Source organism: Rhinolophus sinicus, linkage group LG03, assembly GCF_036562045.2.
Source record: "Rhinolophus sinicus isolate RSC01 linkage group LG03, ASM3656204v1, whole genome shotgun sequence".
NCBI classification, from domain to species: domain Eukaryota; kingdom Metazoa; phylum Chordata; class Mammalia; order Chiroptera; family Rhinolophidae; genus Rhinolophus; species Rhinolophus sinicus.
Genome location: NC_133753.1, coordinates 69290699 through 69310852, shown reverse-complemented (window position 1 = coordinate 69310852; position 20154 = coordinate 69290699). Strand labels below are relative to the sequence as shown.

Here is a 20154-nt window from a genome sequence, read left to right as displayed (position 1 = left end):
AACTGTAGAGATTTTTTTTTTTTTTAATTTTTATTGGAGAATATTGGGGAACAGTGTGTTTCTCCAGGGCCCATCAGCTCCAAGTTGTCCTTCAATCTAGTTGTGGAGGGCGCAGCTCAGCTCCCAGTCCAGTTGCTGCTTTCAATCTTTAGTTGAAGGGGCGCAGCCCACCATCCCATGTGGGAATTGAACCAGCAACCTTGTCGAGAGCTCACGCTCTAACCAACTGAGCCATCCGGTCGCCCCAATTAGAAAACTCTCGCATTTATTAAGCCATCACTCCTGCGTGCTTGATTGAAAAAAATAAACAAAATACTATCCTAGAACCATAGACTTGGAGTCTCTCCTGCTTTCCCACAGAAGCCACCCTAGCTAAGACGACCTGATTCAGTTTCCTCATTGTTTAAAATAATAGAGCTCTTGAAGTTCCTTTAAAAATTCCATGATTTGACAATCTACTGCAACTCACTGACCTTCCCTGTGGATAAGCAATTTAAAACAACTCAAACTGTGTCATGATCCTTTTAAAAATTTCTTTGGCAAAGGCAAAGGACTTACCAATCTTTCAGTTAAATTTCCTTTTAGTGTAGTAGAAAATCAAGCAGCAAAGAACAAAGTCTGGTCACCCAACTAGAGAGTGATTTACAGTGTTTGGAAAATGCTTTATTCAATGAGAAAGCAGCATAAAAGTTTGCTTATGTTGGTTGCAGGTCTCATGATTCAAAGCCTCTAAAAGGTAGAGAGAAAAATCAGTCTTTTCCAGGAAAGACAGTAAAGCTTCTTTCCCTCTTGCTTAGCCTGATACTATATGTTCACAAATGAAAATAATTCGGTGAGTGCTAGTCCTCATACAGATGCCCACAACATCTGCTTTCAAGTTCTTATAATCACAGAAATTATGTAACAGGCGGTCTGGCTCCATTCTTACTCTGGTAACAAACAGAGCTACGTTTCCTAGTATCGTTTCCTTGGCATTTCACTCTCCTCATCATCCCGTCATCACTTTCCTTTTCCCTCCTCCCCCAACATTTACCCAAGATTGCAGATGCAGGACACCCTGTAAGATGAGAGCCTGAGTCACACCCACCACAGCCTGGTTGAGTGCAGCAAAACCAGTCACTCAAAGATACTCTATCATTGACTTGACTTTCTGGGTTTAATTTTCTAATGAATTCATCCGTCTTTCAAAACGTCAGGATCAGAAGCATTTCAATGGCAGTGTGCAGTTCTCATTTATTTCTTCAAAGGATCTCCGGACATGGTCATGCCTATAGGTAAATGTACTAGAAGAGATATTTTGGGGAAATTCTTCTCTTAGCCACTCTAGCAGATGTCAAAATGGGGGAGAGAGAACTAGTGGGCAATTTCTCCACACTGCTCGTATACATATTCACCTCTTTTCTGGCCACCATGGCCAGGGACCTTATAAGCAGAGGACCTTGTCAGAAAACATTAGTCACACAGTTAATTCTATCATCAGAGAATCGTCATTCCACCTTCTATTTATGTGAGGACAGCTCAGTAATCTCAGTATAGTGCTTCTCAAACTACAGAGTGCTTATGAATCACCTGGGGACTTGGCTGAAATGTAGATTCAGATTTAACAGGTCTGGAGTAGAGCCCAAACGTGCGTTTCTAACAAGCTCCAGTGAACCCTCATGCTGCAGATTTGCAAGCCACACTTGAGTAGCAGGATCCTAGTATCTTTGTCCTCCCAAATTTGGAGCACATTTTACCTTAAGGTCTCCTTGTGGCTGGTTATCTACCAAGAGAACTACATAGGGCAGAAAACACAGAACCTCTTCACTGGGTGAATTCTATCCTGTGCACAGGTGTTCATTGACTTTCACTGCCCAGACTGTGGATCTTCTTCCAGCCCAGATATGCCTTTTCCTTCTTGCTTAGCTGAATGACAAATCCTGGCTCAGCCCCACCAGCCTCATCTGATGCCACTCTGCCAACAACTCAAACATCTGAAGCTAAAGTACCTGCCTAACACCTGCTAAAGTACAGATTCCTGGGTACTAACCCGGAAATTCTGATTCATTAGGTCTAGAGTGCGCCCAAGAAGAAATAGACAACCTAGGAGATTCTGATACATTATGAGATTTTGGTGAAAGAAACACGTTTCCTCTTTGATGGACTTGAGAAACCTGCATCTTGCTACAGTTGTTAATGCCTTTACATCAAGGAAGACAAAAGGAAACACAACTTGAGCATCTCATACTATGATGGAGGAAACTATTTCCTCCCCAATTTCACCACTTGCTTAAGGGTATTTATGGTTAGTTCCAGGGTATTCTTTTTCTTTAGAGAAGTTCACTAAAAATGTAGTTTTTCTCCACATATTCAATATGTTTTACATATTCTATAGAAAAATTTTTTTAATGTAGGTATGATTAAAGATACACTCAGTTAATGATAGAAATATCAAAGGAATGATTATTAGCCATTCCGCTTGAACAAATGAAACCAGAGTTGTTCATACACATACATTTAAAAAACTATATCCAAGAAGAACACTGTAATCAGTTAACAAAAATAACGACTGAACATTAATTATTACCTTTAAAATGGCAGAAGCAAATATAAAATACAAAAACTTTACTTAATTAGACTTTATGAATGAAATGTCCTAAGAAAGGTGACCATTTGGCTACTTGGTCTCCTCTGGGGCAGATGTGGCATCTGGATGGGTGTTAGCCTCTGCTGGTACAGCCTCAGGTCCGGCCACAGCAACAGTGATCTCAGATAGAGCAGAGATGGCTTCTGGGTTGGAACCAGCTCCTGTCTGATTGGGGGCGGTCTCAGTCTGATTGGGGACGGGCTCAGTCTGATTGGCGGTGGGCTCAGTCTGATTGGAGGTGGGCTCAGTCTGAGAGGCTAACGTTTCTTGACTGGAGCTGGCATCTGTTAGACTGGCTATGTCGGCTTGAGCAGGCATGCCCTCTTCTTCTGTTTCCAATTCTGTTTCCTGACTTTGAACTTCCTCACCTTCTTCCACCATAGCAGGTGGTAGCTGTAATAAAGTCTAATAAAAAAAGAAAATATCAATATAAACTAACTCAAGTGAAAAAACACTGGCTTATAACATTAAGCTGTCACATTATTTTCCTAGTAAACACTGTGCACTCTAGAGTTCTCCGAAACACTGCTGGCCATATATTACAGATGAAACAACTCTGATGACAATGGCCTAGATTTTGCTAACTCCAAGGAATGTGCCAATACAGATATTACAAATAATGATCAAAGTACATATTAAATCTTTAGAAAGGGAAATAATGTGAAAATCTATTAGATTTTTTAGCAAAGGAATTTGCGGTCACACTTCTGGAAAAACAGTGGCTGATTAGGACTGATTGACACACCAACTCAAGAAGGGCCAACTTCAGTCAAGGAGCCCTGTGAGGTGTGGGGAGGACCCAGGCCTCGGGAGAAAGCCATGGCAGGGAGGGAGCAGCAGGGTACAAGGTCTGTCCCACTAAACGAGAACACTGCAGCAGCTCTCTCTGCTCCCCTCCCCTTTGTCCCATGGCAGTCTAGAGCTAATAAGGCTTGGCTTCTCTCCTCAGGGACTCTGCTTCTCTTGTTAAAAATTGAAAAATTTAAAAAGTACCATTCATAATTAGCAGTAAAAAATGTGAAATATTAGCAATGAAACTAATAACCTATATATGAGGTCTTTTTGCTGAAAACTGCCAAATATTGATGAGAAAATTAAAAAAACATCTAACTAAATGGAGAGAGATGATATTCACGGACGACTCAATATTGTTAAGATGTTAACTTAATCTCCTCAAATTGATCCTAAGCAATCTTACTTCCCAAAACAAACTAATTAAAACTCCCACATGTTTTTCTGGGTAGAAATTGACAAGCTGATTCTAATATGTATATAGAAAAGTGATGGAAATAGAATAGCCAAAACAATTTTAAAAAAGAACAAAACTGAAGGACTCACATTATCTAATTTCAAGATTTACTATAAAGCTACTCTTAATACAGGTTAGTGTGGTAATTGCAAAAGGATAGATACACAGATCTATGGAACAGAACAGAAAGCTCAGAAATAGACTCACATATGTGGCCAACTGACTTTTTGACTAAGGTGACAAAGCAATTCAATAGAGGAAAAAACAGTCTATTCAGAAAATGGTGCTAAAACAATTAGATATCTACATGCAAATGAATAAAACTCAAGTCTACCTTGCATCATACAAAAAATTAACTCACAATAAATGCAAACCTAAAACTCTAAAACTTCTAAAAGAAAACATCAGAAAAAAGGCTGTAACTCTGGGTTATAGTGTTCTTTTAGGACATAAAAAAGCACGAATCATAAAAGAACATCTTGATATACTGAATTTCATCAAAATTTAAAACTTCTGTTCTTTGAAAGATACTTGAAAGTCCAAGACCAAGAGAAAATATTCATAAAACACATATCTGATAAGGGAATCATAGTCAGAATTAATTTAAAAACTCTCAAAACTCAATAATAAAACAAATAACCCAATTTTAAAATATGAGCGAGAGACCTGAACAGACAAATCCTCAAAGAAGACAGATGGCAAATAACCACATGAAAAGATGCTCAACATCATTAGTCACTCGGGAAATGCAAATTAAAACCATAATGAGAAACTACTGCATACCTACTGGGATAGCTAAAATGATAATAATAATAATAATGATACTAATAATAATAATAAACAACTCTACCAAGTGTGTGTGAGATACAGAGGAATCCAAACCCTCATCTACAGCTGGTGGAAATAAAAATGCTGCAACCCCTGGGTAAAACAGGTTGGCAGTTTCTTAAAAAGTTGAACACATGCTTCCCACATTATTCAGCCACTGCACTCCTAGGAATTTACCCAAGAAAAAGTACAAAGACTTGAGCAAGAATGTTCATAGGAGCTTTCTTTGTAACAGCCCACACTGGAAACTACCCAAATGTCCATCGACAGGTAAATGGGTACACTTGGGACGTCCACACAATGAAAGACGTCCACACAATGCAATACTCTTCAGTAATAACAAGGCAAGGACTACTGATCATGCAAAAACATGAATGAATCTTGAAATAATTATGCCCATAGCTAGAAAAAAGAAGAGTCCATTTACTTCAATGTCTAGAAAATGGAGACCAATCAATCTATAGTGACAGAAAGCAGATCCCTGGTTGCCTGGAGAAGGTGGGAAACGCTTGGTGAAGGGTGCCAGGGATTATCCAGAGGCATGAGGAGCTTTTGGGGAGAATGGCTATGTTCATTATCCTGACTGTGATGATGGCTTCATAGGTATATACACACACGTCAGAACCTATCAAATTATATACTTTAAATATGTGCAATGTATTCCATACCAAATTATACCGACATAAAGATGTTTTAAAAGTATGAATGTTACATGACTAATAACATCCTATTTTGGTTTATTAAAGATTTATTCCAAGGTGAAGGGGAATATAGCCAATAATATTGTGATAACATTGCATGGTGACAGATGAGTACTAGAATTAGTGCAGTGATCATATTGCAAGGTATAAAAATGTCAAATCACTATATTGTACACCTGAAACTAATAAAACTAATGTAACACTGTATATCAACTATACTGAAATATATATAAACCTTATTCGGCAACAGAAAAGATTCTTTCTAGAGCAAGAAAAGTAACAGTTTTGAGAAAACTCACCTGATGATAATGATGTGTAGTCTGTATCAAATGCATGTACATGTTGTATACAAAGTTTGCCATTTGAGGCATATTCTTTATTATCTGTACTTCACGAGATGGTCTCTCCCCATTCTAGAAGGCAAAAAGAAAGTTAAGAACACAATGACAAACACTAAAAGCTAACATTTAGCCAACAAAAGAACATGTCTCCATCTAATGTATAAGCACTGTTAGGATTTAAGGGACATAAAGATGGCAGGTGTGAGAGTCCAATAAAGAATACATGAAGAGTGATTCAATTTAAATTTAGAAAATGTAGAGATGAGGAGGAAGATAAGAGTCATTAGCTTTTAATACAATTTCAGTAATTAAAACATGACTTTTGGTCTACTAACTAATGTGGAAGAAAAAGAGATAAGCAATCATTTGAATAGAGAGAAAAATCAACATGGTGTACAGTGGTGGTCTCTTATACTGTGTGTATATTGCTCCAAGGCAATTCTCAAGATTATTCAAAAAGAAAATACTAAAACTGTTCTTCCTGTTTATGCTTTTCTAAAAAATAGGAAGCTAACGTTTACAATAAGAAGCTAACAGACTGTTAGTAATGAAGGTGAATATTACTAATACTACTAAAAGAATTAGCTAATAAAGTGTAGTCAAAAATGTTGACAAACAGAAGTCTACAGTTTGAATTCTGTGGTATCGATCAGAACAACTGGGGGAGAATGCTAAATCAGAGCCTGAGCTCTAGACCCCAGGGATTTATTTATATTCAGTAAGCCTGAGACAGAGTGAGGCGGTTCTGGTGGAGTAGTTTCTGACCACAATCTGAGAAACACTACTCTATCAGTGTAGGTGAGGTGGTAAAGTAAATGAAGAACGAAATCCGCAAATCTTCCTAAACCATCCCAGAATAAAGATGAACAACTTTTCTATTTATAGTCAATTATAAAACGTTTATAAAGTCTCACCCTTTCTTACTTTAAGAACAACTCCGAAAAACATAAATGTAAAACATATATCAAGAAAGGATTTTAGGGGCGGCCAGATGGCTCAGTTGGTTAGAGCGTGAGCTCTCAACAAGGTTGCCGGTTCAATTCCTGGGGAGGGTGGCTGCGCCCCCTGCAACTAAAGACTGAAACCGGTGCCTGGACTTGGAGCTGAGTGGCTCTGGACAAGTACACTGTTCCCCAATATTTCCCAATAAACAAACAAAAAAGTCTTAAAAAAAAAGTTAAAAAAAAAAAAGAAAAAGGATTTTATTTTAAAGTGCCAAATTATTTAAAGCACATAAAGTTAGGACTATTTAATACATTAAACAGCATTTCTCAGAATTAAGCAGGAGGGTAGGACTGCATGTAAGTAGGCATTCTTTTGGTAACTGTTACTTTCCACAAGGTCACAACATCTGTGGGCGAAGACTGCCATGCTATTACAAGTATAAACTACTGCCTTCAAAACATGAAGGGTTTTGTTTGTTGGTTTTGTTTTTGATTTGATTGCTTATTTTCTGGTAGCTGTCCTGGGAACTGCCTCTGCTGAGATGCGGTGCTGGCTACTCGGCCCTCCCTGCCTCCCGTACTGCCTCTTGAGCAGAGGATGGGGAGCCGCTCTCAGCCCTCAGCCCCCCAGGGCTTGAATCCATGGTGGTGGGTAAAGCACAGTCTCCAAATCTTCTGTTCATTGGTACCGCCTGATCTGCGCTCCAGGTTTCTCCAGATGTGTCCCTGCAGCCCTCGGACACGAAGCACTTGGGAGAAGTGTGGGAAACCGGAAGACAATGAGGCTCTGCCTCAGGCCTCTTGTCAGGAATCATCCTGTTTAGTCATCAGCTTACAAAAAATCGAGAACCTCAGGGCTTCAGAACTGTGTCCAGATCCCAGAGCTTGACACTCAAGGCTTTACATGACCCCACCCCTCATATATCTCCAGCCTTTTCCTCCGATTTCTCTATAGCAATTTTTCTTTAAAAAGAAAAAAATGCAGTTAAAAAAACCCCAAAAATATACATAGCATTATTATAAAACAAACAGAATTTATTCCTGTTTTTTTTGGAAGCGGGGAGAAGTGTGTATTGTTAACATTTAAAAGAGTTTTATTTAAATTCCAATGGACCTCTAAGACATTTCATTAAATGAAAAAGGCAAAACCCAAGTCTGTATAGTATGGTAACCTTCATGTAAGAAAGAAAACAATACAATAAACAGCTATCTGCTCCTTGTGCAAAAACAATATATGAAGAGACTGGGGGGAGGAAGAGGGGAAAAGAGAAAGGAGGGAGAATAGGAAACAGGTAGCAGGGATGGATGGATGGATAAGGAGGGAGTGGCATTTTTCTGAGTATATCTTTTTGTTAAGTGTATGTTCCGTTCCCTGCCCCATTTCCCCAGAATGTAAGCTTCTTAAGGTTTCTCCAGAGCTAAACCATTTATCACTCTGTTATCAAGTAATTAAATTCTCCTTACAAAGCTCAAGAGCGGCAGTACAACACAATGATTATTAATATGGGCTCTGGAGTCAGCCTGCCTGGGTTTTTAAATCTTGGGTTCTCCATCTACTAGATGCATGGCCAAACTTCTCTAACCCTCAGTTTCCTCATATGTAAAATGGGGTTAATAAGAAAACCTACTGAACAGGGCTGTTACTGAGATGAAATGAGATAAATGTATGTAAAGAGCTAATTGGCTGTTACATGGTGAGTGCTCAATACATGTTGGCACGTATTCTTTTTATATAGAAAACCTCATTTAGTGCTAATTGTGCGGATGTTCCTAGCTCATGTGGCCACCTGTAACAGAATGCTGCTCTATACCATGAGGAAAGAAGTCCTACCTTTCGACTGGTTGGGAAAGGTTCTGTTGGAATTATATGCAAATGAAGTGGGCGGGCCGTGAGCTGGCTGAAGGCAGGAGTTAGTTCAAAACAGTTTTGGAAGAGAGACACTCTGGCGAAGATATAAAGTCCAAGTCTCGCTCTAGACATGGCCACCACTAAGCGACGGACATCCCTTTGGGAAACAAACAAAATTAATTAACATACATGAAGATTAACAGCATATTTATGCAGCTTTCGAAATCTTTTATTTTTTTTTATATATTCCACTAAATAGTCCTGTTAAGCTGTGGCGATAAATGGTTAAGCTTCTTCAAAACGATAGTGTGCTTGCTTCAGCAGCACCTGTACTAAAAAACTTAACAGAGCAAACATTAAGTTAATCAATATTATGAGATTAGTAAACCAAGTAAAAAGTTATGCTTTATTATAATCTCTATGTTGGTTTTTTGGGGGGAGGGCGGAGAAAACCACAAAATAACGAAAGTACTGATTAAAAAGGTCTAAGTAGCTCTACCTTGTTTCCCCGAAAATAAGACCTAGCCAGACAATCAGCTCTAATGCATCTTGCAGCAAAAATTAATATAAGACCCGGTATTATATTATTTTATATTATGTTATATTATTATATTACCCAGTCTTATAGTAAAATAAGACCGGGTCTTATATTAATTTTTGCTCCAAAAGGCGCATTAGAGCTGGTTGTCCGGCTAGGTCTTATTTTCGGGGAAACATGGGATTGGGATGACGGTACAGCTCAGTTGTCAGTCACCACCACACCACAGAGTCAATCTGAACCAACCCTTCCTCCGCTTCTTCACCTACCAAATTCTCAGACACTGTCAAGGTCAAATTTTGTTTCTTAGATAAATCTTATTACACTGTTTTATACTTATTTATAGTAATAATCACAACACGGTATGATGATATAACATAATACCATGTCTTAGTCATGTATTTACTCTAGTATCCAGGCTCAGTGCCTGGCCAATAATAAGTATTCAAAATTCACATAAACAGTAATAAAAATGGCTAAATTGAATGATCCAACTACACATATAGCTGACTATCTACTACATGTCAGTTTTCTTTCATTTAAAAGGAATACATGTTTTTAAAACTTGATTTGAATTTATTGGAATCAAATACATTTATAAAAGAAGGGCTATATATTAAGTCTAATTTCACCTCACTATTAGTTAGAATGTGTTTTAGTAAGAAGAGATAATTTTCGTTTTAAATACAGAGGACAGTTTGTTTTCTCGAGATGCTCTTAGATGACTAAATTTGTGAGTATTGTGCAAACAAAAGGACTTTTATGAATAATAATAAAGTCTAGTAAAATCACCCCTAATCCCTGAAAGAGTTAAGAGTGTTACAGAGATCAAATGTTACAACAACCATATAATAACCAGGCAGAGAACCAGGAATCGATGACCTTGATAGGGACCTAGTTTCCCTTACCAGGAGGTACCACATGACATTAGCACACATCAGCTATGTTCTTGTGTGTGTGAGGGGTGGGGAGAGAGGGGTGTGGTGCTCCCCTCATCCACACAAAACTAAGAGCTGTTCATTTAGGTAGAAGGCTCAACATACCCCATTCGCAGTAGCGTTTTGAGTAATGTTCGTTCCTTCTACCTGAGACACTGGATTCTTGACGAAAACACTGTCTTCTAGGTTCCCCACAGGTCAAATTGTTTTATTTTCTCCGTATTTCCTGAGAAGCCCAAGGCGTTATGCTACAGGTAGATAGTTCCAACACTGGTAGCTAGATGTACAATGCTAGAAATACTTAGTGTGAGTTCTCACACAAACATTATAAAGGAAATTATGGTTAAAACAATGTTGTCAGGGAAAAAAGATGGCAACCACTGTGTTAGCATGTTCAGTTCTCCTCTTCACCTCCCAAAGGCTCTTCATCTCTCTGCAGAGCACAGATACAGTGCTTTTGCAGTCCTTCTCAGGAAACGTTCCCCCCTAGGTCTCAGTGCTACAGTGCTGTGAAGTGGCTTTACAAGCTTGATCTCCACTGTACATGAGGAGAGTTGGACTAAAATCTTCGCAGATTCAAATATAGGTATCTTCTAAGGGTATGTTTAATGTCTCCCCAACTGGACTCTGAGCGCCATGAGGGTAGAGATCATAAATGTTTGATTTGCTACTATATATCAAGAACCCAGCACATTAAATAATAGATCGATTTGAAAGTATTTGCTAAATGAATGATCAAACACTATGAACATAACAAACTACCAGGCAAAATCATAAATGAGTACACAGGGTTCCTTGGAGCTACATCTTGAACCCAGGGCAATGAGAATTACTACCTTATTTCATAGCCCCAGACGTGGCTGGGAAAAACAGCATTGTTAAACAACAGGCCATGATTCTGATTGAACCTCTATGAGGAAACAACACAGGAAAGTTACAGTTTCACTACTTTACACTGAACAAGCATTTCTATTGTTTCCTGGACCATTCAAATTTGGTGTGTGTGTTGTGGGGGGCAGACAAGAACAATAAATGTAGGAAAAGGGGCTAGAAATGTCTCATTACTCTGGCTTCTAAATGGCTCCACGGTGTCCTAATACAGATCTCCAGAAATAAAGCTGAATAGTCTGACTCCTACACAATCACCTGATTAGTCTACCGGAATGAAAACATACGTGAGTAAAAGAAATATGGCAGGTGCTTGGAAAACAGTTCAGCAGTTCCTTAAAGGGTAAACGCAGAGGTACCATATGATTCACTAATTTTACTCCTAGGTCTATACCCAAGAGATAGGAAAACATATCTCCACACAAAAACTTGTACATGAATGTTCATAGCAGCATTATTCATGATGGCCACAAAGTGGAAATAACCCGAATATCCATCAACTGATAAGGACAAACAAAATATGATATAGCCACACGATGGAATGTTACTCGGCAATAAAAAGGAATGAAGTACTCACACATGCTACAACATGAATGAACCTTGAACACATTAAACCCAGCGATTCCATGTATATGAAGTATCTACAATAGGCAAATCTACAGACAGAAAGTAGAATAGTGGTTGACAAGAACTTGGCGGAGAGGGGAAGGAGTGACTGCTGATAAGCACACAGGGCTTCCTGTTGGGATGATGAAAATGTTCTAAAATTAATTGTGAAGATAGCTGCATAACTATGAATATACTAAAAATCACTGACTTGTACACTTGTGAATTGTATAGTATGTGAATTGTATAGTATGTGAATTATATCTCAATAAAGCTATTATTTAAAGGAAATATGGAAGGAAGCAGGTTTCCTTGGTCTCTTGAAAGCTGAGAAACAAAATATTAGAAACGGAAATGAATGAAATAAACCAAAATATTCTATGAAGAGCTTGATAAAATTCTAGCCAAGATACCTGAGGCATCTGGGTAACTGGAAGCACAAATAATAGTGAATCAACATTTCACCTGTATGTTTTAACAGCACCAGCACAATTACCAGCAAGCCCAATGAAGAAGTTGGACTTTTAAAAGCAAATTTTGGCAAGTACAAAGAACATTATTTGAATAATGGTATTTTTGCTTAGAAAACTTTGATTTGTATGACAACACTGAAATCAGATCCTTTTTTACCCCTTCATTTACAAAAATTTTACCATCATTTTTTTTGTTTGTTTCCAGAAAAGTCTGGAAAAGAATAGCATAGATCCCATGAGGAATCTGAAAAAGGCAAAGAAAAAAGGTGGAGAGGGAAGGAACCATCATTCATGTACTCATACTGTTGTTTTTGAGGAATTTTAATTTGTAAAATACAGTGACGCCCCATTCAGACAGCAGCTATGTCTCACTGCAGCAAAGAAATTGCTTTTTAGAAACGTTAGTCTCCAACTACATGTTTGATACTTAAGTAAATAAGCAAAAATAAACTGTCTTTTAGAAGCAATAATCTTAAAATAATTTTGTGAACATTACATGTTTGCTTACTTTTACATAAAAGTTATCAGTCTAATGGAACCTGATCACCGGGCTAAGCTCCAAACAGATCCTGATTTAATGATAACATTATGAGAGCTTGGAGAATTTTCTTTTTATATCCACCAAATAAAACAATAATTGAACTCTCCATATAGTTTTGCTATTAAGTAATATGTGATGAAGGTTTATATAAACCAAACCTTGTAATAAGAAGATATGTTCCCATAAATCTCTAGTACACAAATACATCACAATAGATGATAAAAATAGGTTACTGTTTGTTTCAACAATTCTTAATCCTGGGAGAACAAATGGTTCCTTCATCCTCTATCACCGAAGTCGAAAGACTGTGTGGGTTAGAAATGTCAGAAATTGTATACAACAAAACATTCATTCTGAAGAGATTTTTTTAGCACTTTACCTCCTTTAATTTCTGACTTTTTCCCAATAGATATAGGAAATACACACACACACACACACACACACACACACACACACACACACTTTATGGTAAAATGCTATTTCTGAATGTTACCAAAGAGTAAAACAGTTTAAATAACTAAAGCATTTAAGATTCAAAAAAATTCAGAAGCAATGGTTAACTATACAAGAATCTGATAGTTACATTCCAACAAAAAGCACCAAAAGCTACCATAACAATTACTTAACACTTTAAAAAAAATGGTAAAACTACATAGCTACAGAAGTTTAAATTTGCAGCAGATAGTAAAGTTCAATAATATCATGAAAGTTTTTCCTTACATACCTCAGATGGCCCACTGCCCTGGTTCGTACTAGAGAAAGAAGAATATAATCATTCTGTTGACCTTGAAACCTATCAACAGTTGTCACCTAAAAAGAAAACAAAAAGATAAATATGGTATATTTTCAAAAGCACAATAAGAAGACTCTAAAGCAGGGGTGTCCAAACTGCGGCCTGCGGGCCAACTGCAGCCTACAATCCATTTTTAATTGGCCCGCAGCAAATTCCAAAAATATATTTAGTTTACTTAAATAAACTAGGTTTACTTAAATAAACGTACTTCACCTCAAGTGGGTGGCCCGGCTGTTTGTGTATTTTACTGCATATGGCCCTTGGTAAAAAACGTTGAAAAAAGTTTGGACACCCCTGTTCTAGAGGGATTGTTTAAATAATGTACTAGAAAAAAAAAAATACCCTTAAAATAATCCCCAAAGAAATGTGACCATACACTTGGATTTGGAAGAACAAGTTAATGAACACTATGAAGTAAACCACTGTAACCACATTAGGCTATGCCCCTGTGTCAGTCACACTTATAGCACTCGCCTTTACCTGCGCTGATAACTAAACTATCTGTGGAATTAACAGTCTTCCCCTACTAGACTACTCAAAGCCATGAAAGCAGGGACTGCATTTAGCTTGTATCCTAGTTGGATGCCCAACAATATAACTCAGCTTGCTCACTTATTATTTAACACATTCCTTAGCTCTAATCTACAGCACTCCTCTGTCAGAAAGTAAACAATCTTCATAGTATTTTCTGTTCAGTTTGACAATATATGTACAAATAGGGGAGTTCAGGAAGGTTTCAGAGTAATATTGACACTCAGGCATTTCTCTCTTTCATTAATTCAACAAAAAGTTTAAATGTTTATCCTACACAATCTATAATTCATGGTCCCTATCTTTAGAAAGTTAACAAAACATTTTACATACAATGCAAAACACAGAATTTACATACAATGAAATATACTCACTTTAAGTGTATGATGTGATACATTTTGACAACATATACTCCCATATAACCACCACCACAACCAAAATTGCCATCACCTCAGGCCCTTTTATTGTCAAATCTGTATCCTCCAGCTCTAGGGAAGCAATGATCTGCTTTCTGCCACTACGGATTTTTTTTTGGTCAGTTCTAGAATTCCATAAAAATGGAATCATAAATTCTGTACTCTTTTTTGTCTAGGTTCTCTCACTCAGCATAATATTTTTGAGATTCATCCATGTGTTGTATATTAGGAAGTTCATTATCATTTTACTGCTGACTTGTATTCCACTGAATGCATTTTCCACAATTTGTTTTTCCATTCACTTCTTCGTGGCATTTGGGCTGGCTCTAGTTTGGGGCTATTTTGAATAAGGCTTCAATGCATATCCATGTATAAATATTTTTGTGTACATGTGTTTCCATTGCTGTTGGGCAAATATCTAGGAGGAAACTGCTGAGGTGTATGGAAAGTGTATGTTTAACTTCATAAGAAACTGTCGAACTGTTTTCCAAAGTTACCGAACCACTTTACACACTCACCAGCAATATTCCAATTCCAGAACTCCAGTTGGCTCCACATCCTAGCCGATATTTAGTATGCTGCCAATCTTTGTAATTTTAGCCATTCTTTTGAATGTGTAGTAGTACCTCAATATAGTTTCAATTTGCATTTCCCTGACAACTAATGATGGTAAGCACTTTTTCATGTGCTTATTGGCCATTCATATGTCATCTTGTGTGAAGTATCTGTTCAATACATTTATCTATTTCGTACTGGGTTGTTTCATTTAATAATAATTTTTATAGAAGTTCTTATATTCTGGATATAAGTCCTTTGCTCTTATGTGTGGATATTATACCTGAAAATTCTGTTGTCATACTGACCATGCAGAGAGCTGGCCTGAAACGTGGGCTCACAAACTGAGAATGGCAGAGCAAATGGCTGAAAGAACCTTGGTCTTTGATGACATCACTGAGTCACTGGAACCCAAACCTGGAGCTACTCTACTTTCACCTTGTTATGGGACCGAGTAACTTTCCTTATTATTTAAATTTTTCTGTTAATTATAAATAAAAGAACTCAGATATTGAGGTCCTTCTATTTCTAAACCTTCTACATTTCAAAGTTATTAATTTCTCATTTTCACTTTCTATAGCCCTCACGGAGTATTCTACAACGCATAATCCTCACTGTGGTCCTTTCAATTTTGTCTCCATTTCTATGATTTTGCTTTATTTTCTTCTCTACATTTCATCTCTTCTTCCTGAGTTCTTTAATTTCTCTGCTTTGTAGCCTTCCTTCACAGAAATGGTGACTTTATTAGTTAAAAACACTTTAAGTATTTTAAAATTCAAAGCCAATGTGTATTCAACATTTCATCTGTTCCAGGCTAACATGTTTTCTGGAACATGTGTCTTGTCAATTAGTATATTTTGATGCTCTTTACCTGATTTTTTTCCCTATATAAATCGAGCTTGTACTAGTCTCCTTTTTCCCAATATTTCATCACTGAGTAAGTGGGTTTCTTAGATTAGCTACATGCAAGAGATCAGGGTGGGTTGAGCAGGACTGTTTTATAAGGGCTGTAGGTTTTTTATAACAGAACGTTCTCTTTTCCTCTGCTACTACAGAGGCAGTCTACTTTTTGCAAATACAGCTCGCCTGTAGGCTTCTTTGAACCAATTTGGGACCAGGAAGGCTTCTGCTCACCCCAATTGTTGCAGCCATCGTTAATAACAGGGATGTGGCTCTTACACTTCAGAGAACACCACTACCTTCAGGAAATGTGTTTTTGCAGGCACTTTCAAGATTGGTCCCTTAAATTCTCTTCTTGCCACATTTTCTTCCTGATCTGTATCATCTCACTAAAAATGGAGTTTGTCTTCTCTTCCTCCCATTTTCCTCTTACTTTTGGATGATTTCCAAGAAAAGGTGAAAGAGCTTTCAATATAGTCATAGTATTCACAACCAAAGTCCTACTTTCATCATTACTAACGTGTGTTTTGTTATTCTTTCTAGTTTCTGAACCCTTTATTAATAAAATCAAGAATATTCATTTTTATTTGATATTACTCCATCACATCACATAAAAAATGTAAAAAAAAAAGAATCCTGGGTCTGGATGCACTTTACAATTTTCCTTTATCTCCAAGAAAAACCACTCCCCTATCCACACAGAGTAAGAAATACAGATTACACCTTTGCAAAACAAAACAAAAATGATACAATTCTTATTTTCAACTCTAATGGTATATAAATAATGTCATTTTTTATTCATCATTTCATCAATAGAAAGTTTTAGAAACATTGATTTCTGCTTATTATCAATAAAAATCTTCAGTGTGGTAGGTAGTTGGGACAGAAGCTCATAGCAAACCAATAACACTGCCCGGTAGGCTTGCCAGAGAATTATCTATAGTTCCTATTATTTCATTTTCTTACATTTCTTGAAAAGAGATAGCAAAGAGACAAAGTAGAGCAATATAAATAACTCAAAATAAATACAAATCTTCCCATCTTGCCAACATCGTAAGATTCATAAAATTACCTTATTTGGTCTTCCAATCAATGGATTGTTCCCACATCGTCTATTGATAATGTCACGAATAAGATGCTTTTGCCCATTATATGTTGTTAGAATACTGATCTTGTCAGCAGGGTAACCAAGTAAACACATGTACATAAAAAGTGCCACTACGTATTCTGCCTCTCCAAGGTTCTGTAATGCAAACATAATCAGATTGTGTATTTATTTCCTTTTGCTTCAACTTTATAGAGAAAATGATTCACCAGCACAGTTTATTCATTTATCACACTGCAAGAAGTGAAGAGTTAATAATGTGGACAAGTGAATACCTTACATAAAAACTGATGAATAACCTTATCCTAGACTGACATTGATAAATAAAAATAAAATAATGTAATTATAACCCTTTGACATTTGCAATGCATTTGCAATATATGGAACAATCATAAAATAAAAGTTACCAACTTCTGGGACCACAACAATCACAATATAGATCAATAATATTATGCTACAGTGTACTGCAACTATAGTAATGGAAAGAAAAATTAACATAAAGAAGCAAGGTAATCGTAAAAGCCAGTAGAAAATCCAGTCTGATAGCATATACATCTAGCAGTGCTGTAGACAACTCTTAATTTTTACATAGTATTTTTCCTTCTCACTCATACTTCACAGTATTTTTTGTTTTGTTGTTTGTTCTCTTACTGATGGTTGCTACGTCTACAGACCACTTTAGGTGGGAAAGGATGTGGCCTCAAATTGCTCAGTCTGGCTTACTGTGACATCAGAGACTCTGGTTAAAGATTGGTGGGAAGGAGCTTAAAACCAAGGCTTAACTGAACTTGAAAGTGCATACACAAGGCTGTTTAGTCCAGTTCAGTGGAGACTAAATTGAAAAGTAATAGATGAGAGAAGAGAGTTAAATGAGAATATGAACAACATGAAAATCAAAAAAGAAAGACAAGAAGCTGGATTTCATGTCAAAGCAATACGAAAATTACAGGAAGATCTTTAGAAAAATCATTTATATTCTGGTGCCACTTGGTGCCACTCACATAGCTTGAGTTATCTCTTAAATTTTCTACTAGTTCTTTGGAAGACAGGAGGGAAAAGAAGCCACATGACTGTGTAAATCTTTCCATTTTCTTATCAGTAGCAAACTACATTTATGTAAGCATCAACTCTAATATAGATAAAACAAATATTTTGGTGTATATGCTGCCAGATCTTTTGGTATAGATTATCAGTATATATTTCGATATGTATGTTTTCCTGTTCCTTTTTAGAAACAAAATGGGACACTACAGCTATACTTTGCAATTTGATTTTTTTTCAGTTAATATAGCATAAACATTTTCCACTTAATATAGCATAAACATTTTTCTTGTGAGTTAACCAAGTTATATTATCACTCTTAGTGGCTATTCAGTATTTAATTATATAATGTAATTAATCCTTACTGATAAGACATTTAGGTTGTTTCTCATTGCCAAAATAATTTGCATAAAAGATATAACGAACATTTTAGCATATAAATCTTTGCAAATTGATCCAATTTTTTTTTTAGGATAAATTCCTAGAAATGAGAACACTGCACTTTTAATACATACTGACAATTTATCTACCAAATTACTTTCCTATTAACATTGCATGAGTATAGATTTTCCCTAAACCTACCCCGACAGAGTATTATCAGAGGTGAAAATATGTTCCAGTGATTTGTATTTGCTATATATTTCTGTCTGAGTTACGTATTCTTGTCCTTACTGTATTTTTCTTTTGGGGCTTCCCCCCACCCTCCCACTGAAGTTATGTATTTTAACATTTGTACATGTAATATTCATATATGAAAAAAAAAACTTTAAGTGCTTTTCTCCAATTTAAAAATCTAAAGAATTCAAAAATAAGGCATTCAATATTTGAAAAAAGTACAGATTTACAAAATGTGTATATTTTGTCAGGGAAACTTCACACCAACATTATACACTTGGAAAAAAATACTGTGTTTCCCCGAAAATTAAGACCTACCCTGGAAATAAGCCCCCGTTAAGATCGTCAGCAAAATGGACACATTTAGTATGTTATGACGATGTTCCAGAAGATGACATGACTGTATTTGAATAAATGTACATTGTTGTACATAAAAAAATAAGACATCCCCTGAAAATATGCCCAAATGCGTCTTTTGGAGCAAAAATTAATATAGACCCGGTCTTATTTTCAGGGAAACACAGTACAAACAGGATATATCACAAATATATGTAAGCAATAACTTAGTTCATATCATGTAATAAAAAGTATATTAATCAAGATATACAAGCTTTTGTAGGTTCTAAACTGAAGGACTTTTTTTTTCTGCAGAAGCCTTAAAACCTGTGGCACTTAAAATTTGTTAGCCTTTCTACTGAGAGGTAAATAAGCACAATGATGAAAAAGATTAACAGACCAGTTGTCTATTATGAATCATTCCAAAGCTTTGCTCAACAATGGCCAAAACTCTTTTCTCACATTCTCGTTTGTTTTCCTAATAAAGTTGTGCTGTCTGGCTATTGGCTGGACTGTTTGGGGGCACTGATTTTTTTTTTTGAAAAGTGATTTTTAGGAGTTCTATATACATTCAGACTTTAACCCACTGTTTGTTAGATGTTGAAAATAAATTTTCCCTCAAATCAGTATTTTTCTTTATGATTTTTACTAATGAGCTTAATAAGATCTTTCTCACCCCAACATTATATATTCACCAATATTTTCTTCTTTCTAGTATGCTTATAGATTCTTTTGTGTATATAGCTTTAATCCATCTGAAATTAAATTTTTTTGATGTGTGTGAGGTGGGGGAATCTAACTTTCCTTTATTTAATGGTCAGACAAATGGTTCAGTATCATTGATTTAAGTAGTAATTCAGCCCTGCAAATGCAAAATAAACATAAAAGTTTTATGTTTTTTCTTACCTGATAAAAGTAAGGATTAGGTTCAGACTCTCCCACTCCCTGAAAATCTTCAACATTGATGAGCTGGAAGTCATAGAGCAAGCCAGCATTTGCTGTACTGAACTCTGGCAAGAGCTGCACGTGAGGTAAGTTTCCCAGATTCTTGTATCGCCAGTTGTAGAGGTTACACAGGCTTTCCAAAGACAAATCCCCCCCAAACAGGAAATATTAGTGATGTAATACCCCTTGTAACATACATAAGGGGGTTTCTAGGAATTGTGCTCTTCCTCTTAATTTTCATGTTACTCACTATGTGCTCATCTTTCTAGCAATAACGCTTTTCCAACCTTTGCCTCCCTACCTCAAGTAACCAAACCAGAAGATATAGACATGACAGGTCCATTGTGTTCTCTGAGGTAAACTGCTCTCTTCATTCGTTAAATTATAAAATCAGG

At 36.5% G+C, this 20154-nt stretch overlaps 1 protein-coding gene across 1 annotated transcript in view; it reads right to left on the bottom strand.

The window, feature by feature from the left end:
* Nucleotides 1-2366: 2366 nt before the first annotated feature.
* AQR (aquarius intron-binding spliceosomal factor) overlaps nucleotides 2367-20154 on the bottom strand; it is an 87481-nt gene continuing 69693 nt past the window's right edge. The window contains exons 30-35 of the mRNA XM_019725550.2: nucleotides 19721-19892; nucleotides 16790-16960; nucleotides 13247-13332; nucleotides 8521-8695; nucleotides 5704-5817; nucleotides 2367-3031 (exon numbers count right to left, since the gene is read on the bottom strand). Coding sequence (XP_019581109.2) covers nucleotides 2657-3031; nucleotides 5704-5817; nucleotides 8521-8695; nucleotides 13247-13332; nucleotides 16790-16960; nucleotides 19721-19892 — 1093 coding nt within the window. The 3' untranslated portion in view covers nucleotides 2367-2656. The remainder of the gene's footprint in view (nucleotides 3032-5703; nucleotides 5818-8520; nucleotides 8696-13246; nucleotides 13333-16789; nucleotides 16961-19720; nucleotides 19893-20154) is intronic.